The 13,137-nt window shown below is 40.5% G+C and overlaps 1 protein-coding gene across 1 annotated transcript in view; it reads left to right on the top strand.

The window, feature by feature from the left end:
• The window catches only part of BCHE (butyrylcholinesterase), a 30,383-nt gene that overhangs the window by 11,525 nt on the left and 5,721 nt on the right, over positions 1 to 13,137 (top strand). The window contains exon 3 of the mRNA XM_062499136.1: positions 12,353 to 12,519. Coding sequence (XP_062355120.1) covers positions 12,353 to 12,519 — 167 coding nt within the window. The remainder of the gene's footprint in view (positions 1 to 12,352; positions 12,520 to 13,137) is intronic.

The raw sequence follows: 13,137 nt of genomic DNA, 5'->3' as shown, positions 1-13,137 counted from the left end.
TTTCTGTCTGGGAGGGACTGAGAGGTGCCAGAGCTGCTTCTCACAAGGGACCTTCAAGCCCAAACTTTGACTTTAGTGATCTCTGGGTTTTGTTACCACGTGAGGAATAAAAATGCTGATAAGAAAATTAAAAATATGCACATAGGAGCATTTTCTGTTTCTGTCATGGTTTAACCCCAGCCAAGAAGCTAAACCCCAAAAACTGCTTCCCTCTTCCCCCACAGAGGGATGGGAGAGAGAACCAGGGGTATAAAAGCTAAGAAAACTTGTGAGAAATCCTTAGTGTTATGTAAGGACAAAAGAAAAGATGTTAGGGACAGAAAGTGACTCCTTCAAACATCCCAAGAGTGTGAAATCCTTGATTTCTGCATTTCCCAGCACCTAAAATGATGCTGTCAGCCAGCCCAGGGGTTCCCCAGTCTGCCACCACCCCCAGCAGGAGTGGATGCAATTTTCCAAATCTCTGGGCACTTCCTATTTCACATCCTGGCTGAAAATAAACATCAGCGATTACTGACCATTTTTCCTGGAAAATTGCAGGCATTTCTATTTTTGAACACAAACAGGGAAGGGAGATGCAGAGGATTCAGTAGGATACAGGAACACACATTTCTGCTGGGAGCCTTGGAGCCGGTGCTGCTGTTAAGACTCCAGTTTCTCTTCTGGATCCCAGGGAATCATGTCATTCTTAGGAATCTGCCATAAATTTACATAGTCTGTGAAGATCCTGCTCAAAAAGTCATTTTCATGGCTGAGTTTGGGTATCAAGTAAATCTGACCAGATATCCCAGCCATTCCTAGCGCTGTTAAGAGATTCCATAAAATATTTTTTTTTTTCATACATTTGAGCCTTGGAAGAGGAATATTTCCACCATACCCTGAAAAATCCTTGTTCTACCAGCAAGGGAATAAAGAGACTTCTTACTCCTGCTGTCTGAATAAATCAAGACTAATAAAATATTTGGGTTATAAGAAAGAACAGATTCCAAATTCAAAGTTCTTGGTTTACAATTTGAGGTTAAATTCCTCTCTTCACCTTGACCTGGGGTTTTCTCAGCTCGTTCTTGCATTTAGGAGTATTGGCAGTTGAATATCAATTAATAGCCTCCAAATCACTTGATAAAATCACTTGATAAAATACCAGCTATCACCACTGTTAGACAAAGAGAGATGGGCAGGTTGGATTCAGCAGGAAACTGCAGTGTGGTGTCATGAAAAGCGCTGGATCAGGGCTGGTATGATTACGTTTGTGTGAAAAGAACTTTTATTTTAACAATATTGTTAATTTTCAGTGCCCTTCTCCTAAATTCTTCCCAGCACATTTGATTTTAAGCCACACTCGTGAAAAGACATAAAGATCTCTCTTTTTAAACATTTTTGAAATTCCTTTTTCTACCACACTTTCGTTATTCTTCAGAAAGCTTTTGAAAGCAGGCAGGTGACACTAACAGGTCCTACAAATCCCAAACCCCACGATGCCCTGCCAGCTCTGGGAAGGTGGAAATTTTATTTATCCCAAAAAACTAGATGGGATCCCAAATCCGTGGGTGACTTTTCCATTCCTTTATCCGTTAGATTTGGGAGCTGTGCTCTTTAGTCATGAGAGATGCAAAGTGAGAAGAGCCAGACAAATCAGATGAGCTGAAAACTCAAGAAGATAACGGAGCACACAAAGATAATATTTTTTAAGGCTTTGTGAAAAATGCTTTGGATAAAAGGAAACGGGCAAAACTTGTCTCCATGCCAGTTTTACAACTGCTGAAACAAATCTTTGCAGCTTTTTCTATAAAGTGAAGCCTTTGAAATATTCCCTCCTATGTTTTAGGGGAATTTGTGAGGCTTTGATTGTCCCACTAAAGCTGTGAAGCACTTTGTCTGGTTATTATTTCCTTTCCCTGATGTTCCACTGCTAGACACATAATAAATTTCAGTGCTTTTGTTACCAACTTATCACAACCTGTTTATAGAGAGTAGTTTCAGAGCAGTGAGAACAAAAGCAACAGCCTCATATAGAGTCCAGGCAGCACTTGAACTGGGGACCTATATACTCTGGGCATGGGAAGGACTGAAGATACCAGGAAAAAAATAAAAATAAAAAACCCCAACCACTTTTAATTTCCTTATACTTCAGGAAGTTGGAAGTTTTATGTCCCTCTGAGCCATTTCAAGGGAAGGAATTTACAATGGGCTGTATTTCTGTCAGAGATTCGCTGGTGTTCACAGGGATAGAGGAAAGTTCTTGGGTTGGAGTCGCTTTGATCCTCACAGGGTCTTCAAACACTCCAGAGCCAGAGCTCAGGGGCCCCAGAGGAGCCTTTCCCTGAGGCTGCTGCTCCTGACGTCTCACACCCGTCCAGAAAAATTAATTTTTTGTTTTAACAAGTGATGTTTCCTGATCAGGTCAAGCATACAGAAGAAAAGTTTTCTAGATTAAAAAAAAAAAAAAAAACAAAAAAAAAACAAAAAAAACACCAAAAAAACCAGAAATGTATATGGAAAGTCTTTCTTCCACAGGCTAGGAAAAATCAGAGTTTTCATTTTGATCCAAAATGACACATTTACTCTCTCATTCATTGTCTTTCATGTGAGTAACTTTTGAGCCATGCAAAGAAATCGCAGAAATTATAGTCTTGAAAAAAGAAAAAAAGAAAAAAAGTTTAATTTTGAAGAAAATTTACTCCTATTTTTCCACCTTCAGTTTTGAGTTCTTAAAAGTGACTCATCATCTTTCCCAGAGTTTACATCCGTTGTTATATTCAGAAACAGTAATGGAAACACCTTTTTAGCAAACTAGTGGAAAACGGTGGATCATGGAAAATATCAGTAACCAGAGACTCACCTTGGCAGGCAATCGTCTCTCCAGCTTGCAAGCTAACAAGCTGTCATTGAATTGCAAAACTGAAAACAGAAGTATTTGATTCAGATGTCTTTTGAAAATAAGCCTGGGATACAAATTGTTGATATTGGTTTAATTTTACTGCAAACACTGCAGATTACAAGAAGGTGTCTCGTTCCTTTCCATATGTGCAGCAAACACAATTCTGTCCACACAGCTTTCACTCCCTCCAGCAGATGAGTCAAACCATTATTTTCAAACAGGAGATGAGAACTTCTATTAAGGAAATGTCCAAATATTGTAGGAGTCTTTGAGTGAGAGTAAAACTCAAACCTAGAGCTGTAATGCAGAGGATTGCCTGGAAGAGAGCACAGGCAGTGCTCACATTCAGTTGTCATTGATCACAAAACCATGGTGGGGCTGAGCAAGGTGAACAGCTGAGCTCTGGAAGAGAGGGAGAGCTGAGGGCTGGAGAGTCTGGAGATGGAAAGGGGCTCATCCTGGAGAAAAGGGGGACCAGGGGGATCCTTCTGGCTCTGAAAACCTCCCAGACAGGAGGGGACAGACAGGGGGGTTCAGGCTCTTCTCCCAGGGAACAGGACAAGTGGAGCTGGCCTCAAGTTGCACCAAGGGAGGTTTAGGTTGGATAGTAGGAAAAATTTCTCCTGGAAAGGGATGTCCTGCCCTGCTAAAATCTGCCCAGGACTGTGGTGCAGCCCCCGTCACTTGAGGGATTTAAAATCCGTGTGGATGTGACACTTGGGGACATGGGACAGTGGTGGCCTTGGCACTGCTGGGTGAGCAGTTGCACTTAAAGACCCTGGAGGTCTTTTCCAACCTAATTCAGTGATTCTATGGATCTAAGTCAATTCTAATTCTAATTCTAATTCAAGATTCTATGGAAATCTTGGATGTGGCTCTACCTTTCCTCACAACTGAGAGGTTGAAGAGCCTGGACTGGACAGGGCTCCCTGATGTCCCAAGGGACAGCAAGGAGTCTGCACAGAAGCATTCTGAGGAAAGGAGAGGCATGGAAAGAAATAAACATTTCAAGAGTGAAATAAAACCATGGTGTGATTGCCACCTCAAATTTGGGAGTGGGTGTAAGAAGTCTGGATGGAAATAATTTAGTGTTTGGTGGGAAGTAAGGAAAATGGAAAAGCAAGAGAGGGAAATGTAACTGCTGCAAGACATCAGGTGACCAGAACATGCACAAAGAAAGAACAAAAAAAAGAGATTGATATATGAAAGTGGAAAATGTCTGAAAGACTTGCAAACTATTTGAGGGGGAGAACAACTCTGAGAACAGAGAAATGAAGGAAGGGCACACATGGACTTATTATGTGTTGTATCTGAGGCAGGTTCACATATAAAGCCAGGCACTTCAGAGAGAATGTATTTTACAGGCATGTAACACATGGTTCCAAAAGGCACTGAGAAATTCTAATTAAAGTTCACCCACAGTTCATCCCCTTTTGAAGGGCCACTCTTCTTCCATGCTGCTTTTCTGCAGCTTAGTCCTCATTTCATCATCAGAAGGCAGAAATGGACGTTTGAAAGGTCTGCGAACCCCATTTTTCCAGGTGGTTCTGGAACACTAATCTGAAGTGTTGCTGAGAAGTTTCGTGGGAGGAATGGAAACCTTTCAGTACACATTTTAATTTCCTCCCCAGCGCCAGAGATTGGCTGTTCCAGGGAAGTGGCAAAGGCGAGGGGAGAGGAAATGAGGAGCAGCAGAGGTGACCTAACACCACATTTTTGAAAGGAGCTCAATATGGTGTTTAATTCTGTTTTCAATCAGCTGCAGTGGAAGGCAGAAGTGGGGAAATGCAGTTAGAGATTCAGTATTGGGATTTGGGAGATTCTCTCCCCAAGAATATGAAGACATGTTGTTAGAAATTGGGTGCTCTGTGCTCACAGTTGGTGATGTTACCCAATTCTGTAAGAATATAAAACTGAAAGCTGACATTTTCTGATTTCCCAGACACCTCTGGCCACCATCTGTGTCCTCTACCTTTCCTTGCAGGAATGTAAGAGAACTTATTAATTTCATAAAATACAAACCCTAAAGAGCATTGCCTCAAATTTACACCTGAGAGAGCCTTTTCCTTCAGGAACAGCTGTTTAAACACAGTGATTTTTTAAATTCTATCAAAGTTTTTAATTTTAATGAACTTCTAAATATCTGCCTCTCACGGATCTTATTCATGGTGCAGCCTCAAAGTGAATTTTACATACAGCTGGAAATTCTCAGATGTTTAACAGTTGGGTTTTTTTCCTAGTAATAAAGCAGTCTTCATACCATAATTTCCACAAAACCCCCCCTCAATTTTGAAAGAAAAGAACTTTAAACAGGTTCCTCTTCTCTTTTCAAATTGTTTCTTCTTAAGAGCAACCCTTATATGGCTCCCAGTCCATCTGCTGGTATTTGGAGATCTCCCTCTTGCTGCAGTTCAAAACAGAGACTCAGAAGAATTTACAAGAATGGGACATAATTCAAATTCCTTTATCAAAGGAAGTCGTATGTAACTTCCATTTGTAAATGTCAAACCTACAATGAATTTATACTGTAATAAATTATTATTATTATTATTATTATTATTATTATTATTATTATTATTATTATTATATATTTGAGGAGGGAGTTGAGAGCACTCTATGTTCTTGTTTACATTTCCCAGCATGAAGCAGCTCCTGTTTCTGATGAAGCAGTAACACAAATTTCCCCTCCTGAAAGCTACCCAATAGTTTCATTTTTAGGAATGCTCAATTTGGCCTAGATTACATGGTCGTGAAAGTTTGTGACTCATGCACTTCCTCCCACTCACAGAAATAAAACAGTAGTAGAAAATATAAAGAAAAATGCCACTGTGATGGAATCCATCAGGACACGACGAAACCAGAGGATTTTGGTTGGTGCAGGGCTCTGTGGAACATCCATCCTGAAAATAAATCATGATTAGGGCAATTTCCATTGAAAACAAATCTCAAATATCATATCCTGGCATAGTATCAACTACACAGTCTCAATTGCAAATTTAGTCTCTAGAGATAAGAAAAGCATTGAACACATTTATCCAACAATTTCTGAGTGCCTGGGATGCACTTTATTAATGGCAGAGAAAGAAAGGAATAGAACCAGCAATAATATCCATGAGCACAGTATTTACTCTTTCTCAGAACCAGCTGGGCTTACAAATTTTACCAAAGACACGGGGAATTTAAAACACAGTATTAATAGTTCCATGGATATAAAAATATTTTTCTCTCCCTTCACGCCCTCTTTTTTTTTGTTTCTGATGAAGCCCTGGTTTGTTTCAGGGAGTAATTCTGGTTAAGATATTGTGTAAGTTTGTGTTTTTCTACGTCATGAGGAGGAAGAAGGGTTACAGAGGAGATAAAACAGCTTCAATGGATGACTAAAAGGGCAAGTTCCTTGTGCCTTCCTGTCTACTTATTCTTTTACTTACCTGTTATGGAAGGTATTTCCTCCTTCAAGGTCTCCGTGGGGTTCAGGACCTTCTTCCATTTCCAAGTATCTCCCTTCAACAAGTTAAGACTGAAAGCTATAGTTCCATTTGATTTCTTCCTGCAGCCAAGACTGTTAAGAAATAACAGCTTTGAAAAGTGGCCCTTGAAAGCTGAAATTGATACCACACAAAAGGGCAGAAGGATCTTACAAAATACTTTACAGGGACATTGGGGGAAAAAAAAGGTAAAGCTGTTCCTTCAGCATCAAGAAGGACTAAGCTGCAGGGTTGCCTCTCTCATGTCTGTCCAAAGGTGATGTAAACATGGAATGTGAATATTCATACCAGAACCTGAGTCCTGGAGAAGGTGTGAAATCTTCACTGTGACTCTCACACAGAGCACTGGGACAGTTCCAGACCTGGTATGATGGAATCCCATCTCATCCATGCTCTGTGTGGAGTTTGGGGTTCCCCCAAACTCGGCTGGAACATTTCGGAGTGAAGGAGACCCAGAGGGCCAGAAATGCAGGCTGGGTTTGAAGGGCTCATTAGCCCTGTGTCAAACTCATTATTTCTCCTGACACCAGAGCAGGTTCCTGTCCAGGAGCCAGGGGTTGGAAGCACCCAGCTCTTCAGTGCTCAGCAAAGAGCTGAGGCAGAACATCCTGCATCTAAATATCTCAAATGCTCCATTTCTTATTTTCGATACCTTGAGGCCTGCCTTGTATACAGCAGGGATTTATGATACGCATGAGCAAGAACTGTTTCAACTCAATGGGTGCTCCACAAGGCTGTTTGGAGCAGAGCACAAGACAAAAAACATGTTAACAAAGAGCACAAATAGCACACACAAAATAAAAAAATAAAAATTAAAAAAAAAAAAAAAAGAAGAGAAAAAGGAATAACAGCTCGTTGCTTCATTTCCTGAAACTGATATTGGTTGTTAAAGCACATCCCATGATAATTTATAGTTAAAGGCATTTCAACAGGCAGCTGCTGTGTCCAGGCTGGAATCTGGAAGGAATATCCTGAGCTTTATTTAGCCTGTGAATGTGAAAGAAAGCCTGGCTGCAAAGGTTCTTCTCCAGTTTCTCTCCGTTAAGGACTCTGCCAGCTGGATGCTGCTGCTTTCTTCAAGGATCAGCAGAAGGAATAATATTTACCCAGGCTGGGACTTGCAAAGCAGTTTCCCTTCGCTCTGGCTCAGGGACACTTTGCACTCACTGGATTATGGACTTGTGTGTGTGATCTGGGAGTGAGAACTGAGCACAGCAGGCTATAATGAACTTCCCAGAACCAGCTGATTAAAAAGGGACTTTGAAGGATTCAGGTCTGCACATCCCTCATACTCGCAGTGCTCATCAGAGGAGCCCTTTCTTTCCTTACTGTGGGAATCTCAGTAAGGCTCAAATGCCACAAAATCAGGGGGTTTGTACCTTATTAAGGAACAATTTTATGATTTTTAAAAAAAATTTCAATTGTATGATAATTTAAGTAGATTATAAGAAAAATGTCTAATTACCTATATTTTCAGAAACTGGTCACTGTTTTCTCACATCCATGGTGCCATCCAAGCAAAGCCTTACAAAACCTTCAGCTGTCACTACCCCATCATTCCCCTGGGGAGCCACACCAGCTCCCCAAATTGAGATTAACCTGAAAGCCAGCGTGCTGCAATGGGAAAATGAGGATAGATATAAATATCACCCATCCTGGCCTTCAGGAATCATGTGAGACATCTGCTGTGCTGGCCTGACTAATGCCACAAACACTTCCCATCCCTCTGGAGCAGGGCTGGGGTAGCACAGGAGGGCCTGGCGCTCCTCATCAACATTCCTGATAATTAGGAGTGTCTTCTGTCCAAGTGGGAAAGAGGAAAAACAACTAAAAGTTTTCTTCCAAAATATGAGGGGGAAAACAAAGAGAAAAGCTTCACCTGTTTGGTTTGGACCTTTAAGATCATCCAACCACCAGACGTGCAGAAGCACCCCTGACTCCCAGAGCTACCCTTGGGCTGAAACTTTTAGGTTTTCCTTCTTGTTTGATGCTGAGCTGACTGTTTCCATAATTCTCAGGGGTTTTGTACTGCAGCTGCAGAAAGTCTGCAAAAGTTGGTGTTATTTTTGCTGTTACATTCCCTCCAAGGCCATTCCCCTCCTGGTTTTCTTGTGCTCATGGTAACACTCCGTAAAACATTTCCATCCCATGGAAACCAGCTGATTGCCAATGCTGCCCAACAGCCACCTGGAACCACAAAAACCAATAAAAAGGACTCACATTCCCTCTTTCCTGCCTTTAAACCAGCTTTTAAAAGAGAAGGGGCCAAATGGGAGATGAGCATCAGCAGTTCCAACCAGGGTGAAGGAAACCCAACCCAACCCACTCACACTGGGAGCGACAGCACTCCCTTGGATTTCTATTCCTCCTGCACAGGGGAAGCAGAGGATGCAGCAGAACTACCAGTAATTTTCATGAATCTGAGTGGGCACTGAGATGTGGGTTGTTTTTCTTGTCCTCTGGAGAAGCGCACACCCTAAGTCACAAACAGAGCATCTAAACAGGAACATGGTGAAAGCTTGGGACAGTCTAAGCTAGACTGTAGGACACTTGTTTTACAAAGGTAAATCCTAAAGCACCCTAAATGTGTTTTCAGGAGGGGCAGCAGAGAATATTTTCCATTCTGGACTTCTTCAAAATATAACTTAACACTACAAAAGAAATACCTGTGTAGTAATGATGGAATTCACTCTCTTGAGTTTTCACTCTGCTACTCAGAACTTGCTCACAAAAATAAAGGGAATATTTTCAAGGTACTTTAAATCCTGAATGTTTACTAAAACCACTCAGATGATGAATTACATTTTTTTGTGCCTATCTGTATGATAAACCATTTGTAAAGGTAATGCTGTGTGAATATTAATAAAAATGCAGTGAGCTGGTATTGTTTCTCAGGCTATATTGATCATATTAATGAGAATGGTAATGTATGTATGTTTATTATGATTAACAGAGCTCTGTTCATGTTGCGTTTTCCATTTCAATGAAATTAACTTTCTCCTTCTAAAGTTGCTGAAGATGAATATTAAATACAGGGAAATAATTGGTGAATAAGCTCTTCCAGAATCCTCTTCACGCCTATATCAAATTTAGTACATTTGCTATAAATTAATCTTGAAAACTAAAAGTAATTGGCAATTGTGGATGGAAAAACCCAAAGGGGGAAGAACATGATCTAAGTAACAGCAAGTACAGCCAAAAAACTTCCACTTAAAGATATCTCTTAACAAAATAATTTACTATAAATGAGCTGTTGTGCCACTACCAGAGTAGAGAGAATCCAGCCCATAATTTCAGGGCATATCCAACATAGCTGCAGGAATGAGACAAATTCTATTTACACCAGAGTTTAAACACAGGTGGTTTGAGTTTGTTTTTTGTTTTGTTCTGTTTTGTTCTGTTTTGTTTTTCTGTCTCGCATTTCTTTTCTGGGAGCAGTTCAAAGAATTGTGTTTCTTCATTGCCTAAGAATTGCTCCTGCAAATGGTAAAAAGGGTAGAAAAGGAAAAAGATTCTTTCTAAGATCTTCAGTGAAGCTCATATTCCTGGTAGAGCTGAAGATGTCCCTGCTAATTTCAGAAGGTTGGATCTTCCAAGGTCCCTTCCAAGTTATATTATTTGATGATTTTCTCCAAACAAAATTAAGGCGTTCTCTGAATAACCTTGTGCGGGAGAGGTGATTTGCCAAGATAAAACCACGGATTCGAGGCCTGTTCTGAAGATGCACAGCCCAAACCCTTTTCAGGACACACCATCAGGCCCCAATGCCAGCACTGAAGTAGCAAAACTGGAATTACTGGATTAAACAGTACCAGAAGGTGAAAGAAGAGAGGTTCAAGGAATTGATAAAAGATGATAGAATTGAGGTTTCCATGTAAATGACTCAGTTTATTTCCATGTTTATTTTTCAGTACAAACAAGTCTCTGTAATCAATTAGCAAAGATTGTCCATCCAGACCTTAATGAGCAGCGACAAGTTTGTGCAGGGTATTGGATTCCTGTCTGCCCACTGAAGATATTCCCACTGTTCTGTATGAATATTATTAGACTGAATTTGGTGCAAAGAACAGGGAATTTTACAGCCTGTTCTGGGCACTGCAATTCTCATCATGAAGTTATTAGTAAGAAGGAATGAACAGTAATTGTGAGGGAACAACAAGGTTATAATCATAACTTGTTCCAAATTATACTCCTGTGATCTCCCTTCTGCTCCGACTGGGAGCTGCTTTTTAACTTGGGAAATTGTCAATAATAAAGCCAAGAAGGAAATTACTGGGCATTTCTTTAAACAGTAAACTTCCTAGAAATGCAGAGATTGTCATAATCAGCAGGTTCATGGGCTTCAAAGTGCTGTGTTCACCTGACAGTTCTTTCAATCATTTTTTAGTAAAATACATCTGTAGCCATCGAGGCATTGTGTAATCCCCCCACACACCTGTAAATTATAATGTGGGATGTCATGATTTATTTCATAGCATAAAAGCTGTTAAATGAATACTGACAGCACCATTAGCATCCTGATCTTGAACTGAAGTGCAAGTCAGCTCTGCTTAAGTCATCATTCTCAGGAGCCACAAGTAAATGTGCATTTTAAGAAGTTGCCATGGGTTAACTAGAGCTGAATTAGGCAAGAAAAATCAGGGAAGAAGGGAGCAGTCCAGGAAATGACAGCCTGAAGCTCCAATTCCAGCACTGGCTCTTGAAGCAGCCAATGACAAAGACCCCAGAGCACAAAAACATGGGCTGAAAACTTGATTAATTCGGAATTAACTGAGAGATATTGATATTGCTTCAGCATCCTGTGCTCTGAGTGCTCCCACCCACACCTCTTGCCTTGTTCCCTCTCCTGGAAAGCAGAACCCAAATGGGCTCCACTCCCAGGACTCCTCTTTGCCTTCTGCATTCCAGGAAGAGTTCTGGTGAAAAGTAAAGTAGAGAGAACAAAATGAACTCAGCTCAGAGTTAATTTATCCCACCAAGAATCATCAATTACAGTTGCTCTGCCCTAAATCCCAGATTCCTTGACATCAGCTTCCAGGAAAAAAAATGGCTCCTTGTGCTTGCACTGAAATAAAATGTTTAATTTCTAGTCTTAACCTCTTCTGAGCTAATGATGATCTGTGACTGTTTAAAATACAAATCTACATATTTCCCTAAAATTCATGTTCTGTTTTTTGTTCCCTAATGTAACACTGCCCATTTTGTTGCTCTCCTACACATTTAAACCACTTTTCCCCCTCATACAGATACTGCTATTTCTGGAGGTGAAATCTGGATGCCTGTCCTTTGAGCCTTATGAATTCTGTTGTATTATAAATATTTATCACAACTCCTTTAGTACCAACAGCTGTGCTCCTTTCACATGCAGAGCTGGTTTTAGAAAGGGTCAAGCCCTCTGTACCTCTTCCCAGTTTCCGCAAGATTTCAGATTGTTCCCATTTGGCCCTCCACAAACAGGACTCAACATGCCTCCAGGATGACAGCTCCTTCTTAACGAGGAATAATTGTTCTCTCTCCCAATACAGATCTTATCCCAGTTCAGGCATTATTTCTACCTTTATTTGCATGTTTATCCCAGTCATTTATTCCAATCTCTTTGTCCTCCTAAAGGGATCAAAGGCATTCAAACTAAGACACAAACCACTCAGCCTCTCAGACTGGCAGGCCGGTTAGTTCTAGAGTCATCCCTAATAATTCACAGCTTCTGTGAGGATCTCCAGATTCATAAAATTGTTTGAACATGATCATTTATTAAGTTTTCCCCTTTGATAACTCCAGAACACCACAAAAGAGGATTATTTTTTTTTCTTCAGATAAGGGTAAATTAAATTTATCTGGCTTTTTTCCCCCTGTTACTTCTAGAAGGACACGTCCGTCATTCCAAACTTAACTCACTTAAGCTGAACAACTATTAAATAAACCCAAATCATACTTTATTGTGTGCTGAGGTGGTTTCTCATTCTAAACAAAGTGCTTTTTTCTCATTTAGAGCTCCAAATGGTACCTTGACTAACGGAATAAGGTGGCCAATCTTCACTAGTACCGACCAAAAATATTTGACACTGAACACCAACACTTCTGAGGTACTGACAAAACTACGAGCCCAGCAGTGTCGATTCTGGAAACACTTTTTCCCCAGAGTCGTGGAAATGACAGGTAACAATTATTTTCCAGATGCTTTTATATAAAACTTTTATGCAAGGATCATTTGCTGGATGTTAATGTGACAACTGAGTTCAGATTTTTACATTCCTGTTTGTAACCGAGATGTTCAGTTGGGTAAAACTGAACTGGTCTGATCCCCTGAGGATATGAAGTGCACTGCCACTGCCAAGAGGGGATTCTGGTTTCCAGCTCACGTGAGAGCCCTGAGTTTTATTTCTGGAATGTCACTGTTGACAACCCAGAGGCTGCAGGATTTGCCTGTAGAAAACAGAATTGATTTGTGTCTGGCCATGTATACAATGGCTTTATGAGATTTCACTACCAAGAAAAGTATAAACGTTTGAAACTTTAAGGTCAGTTGAACACATAAGACCCAAACTCGTTGAAGACCGATGGCACTGTTTTACCAAAGAGCAGCAACAGATGAAGCCTCTGTGCTCTGGATTTCAAAAGGAATTGATTTTGTAAAGTGATTTTGCATCTCTGGAATCACATACTGCAGCTTGACTGAGGGAAAGTCTCATTTCAAAAATGAGATACACTTTTAAGATGTTAATTAGCAATTTAAAATCTTTCTCTAAGACTCAGTTTGAGTGCTCATCTTAAAAA

This window comes from Cinclus cinclus, chromosome 10 (genome assembly GCF_963662255.1).
Source record: "Cinclus cinclus chromosome 10, bCinCin1.1, whole genome shotgun sequence".
In the NCBI taxonomy this organism is placed as follows: Eukaryota; Metazoa; Chordata; class Aves; order Passeriformes; family Cinclidae; genus Cinclus; species Cinclus cinclus.
This window is presented reverse-complemented; position numbering and strand designations above follow the sequence as displayed.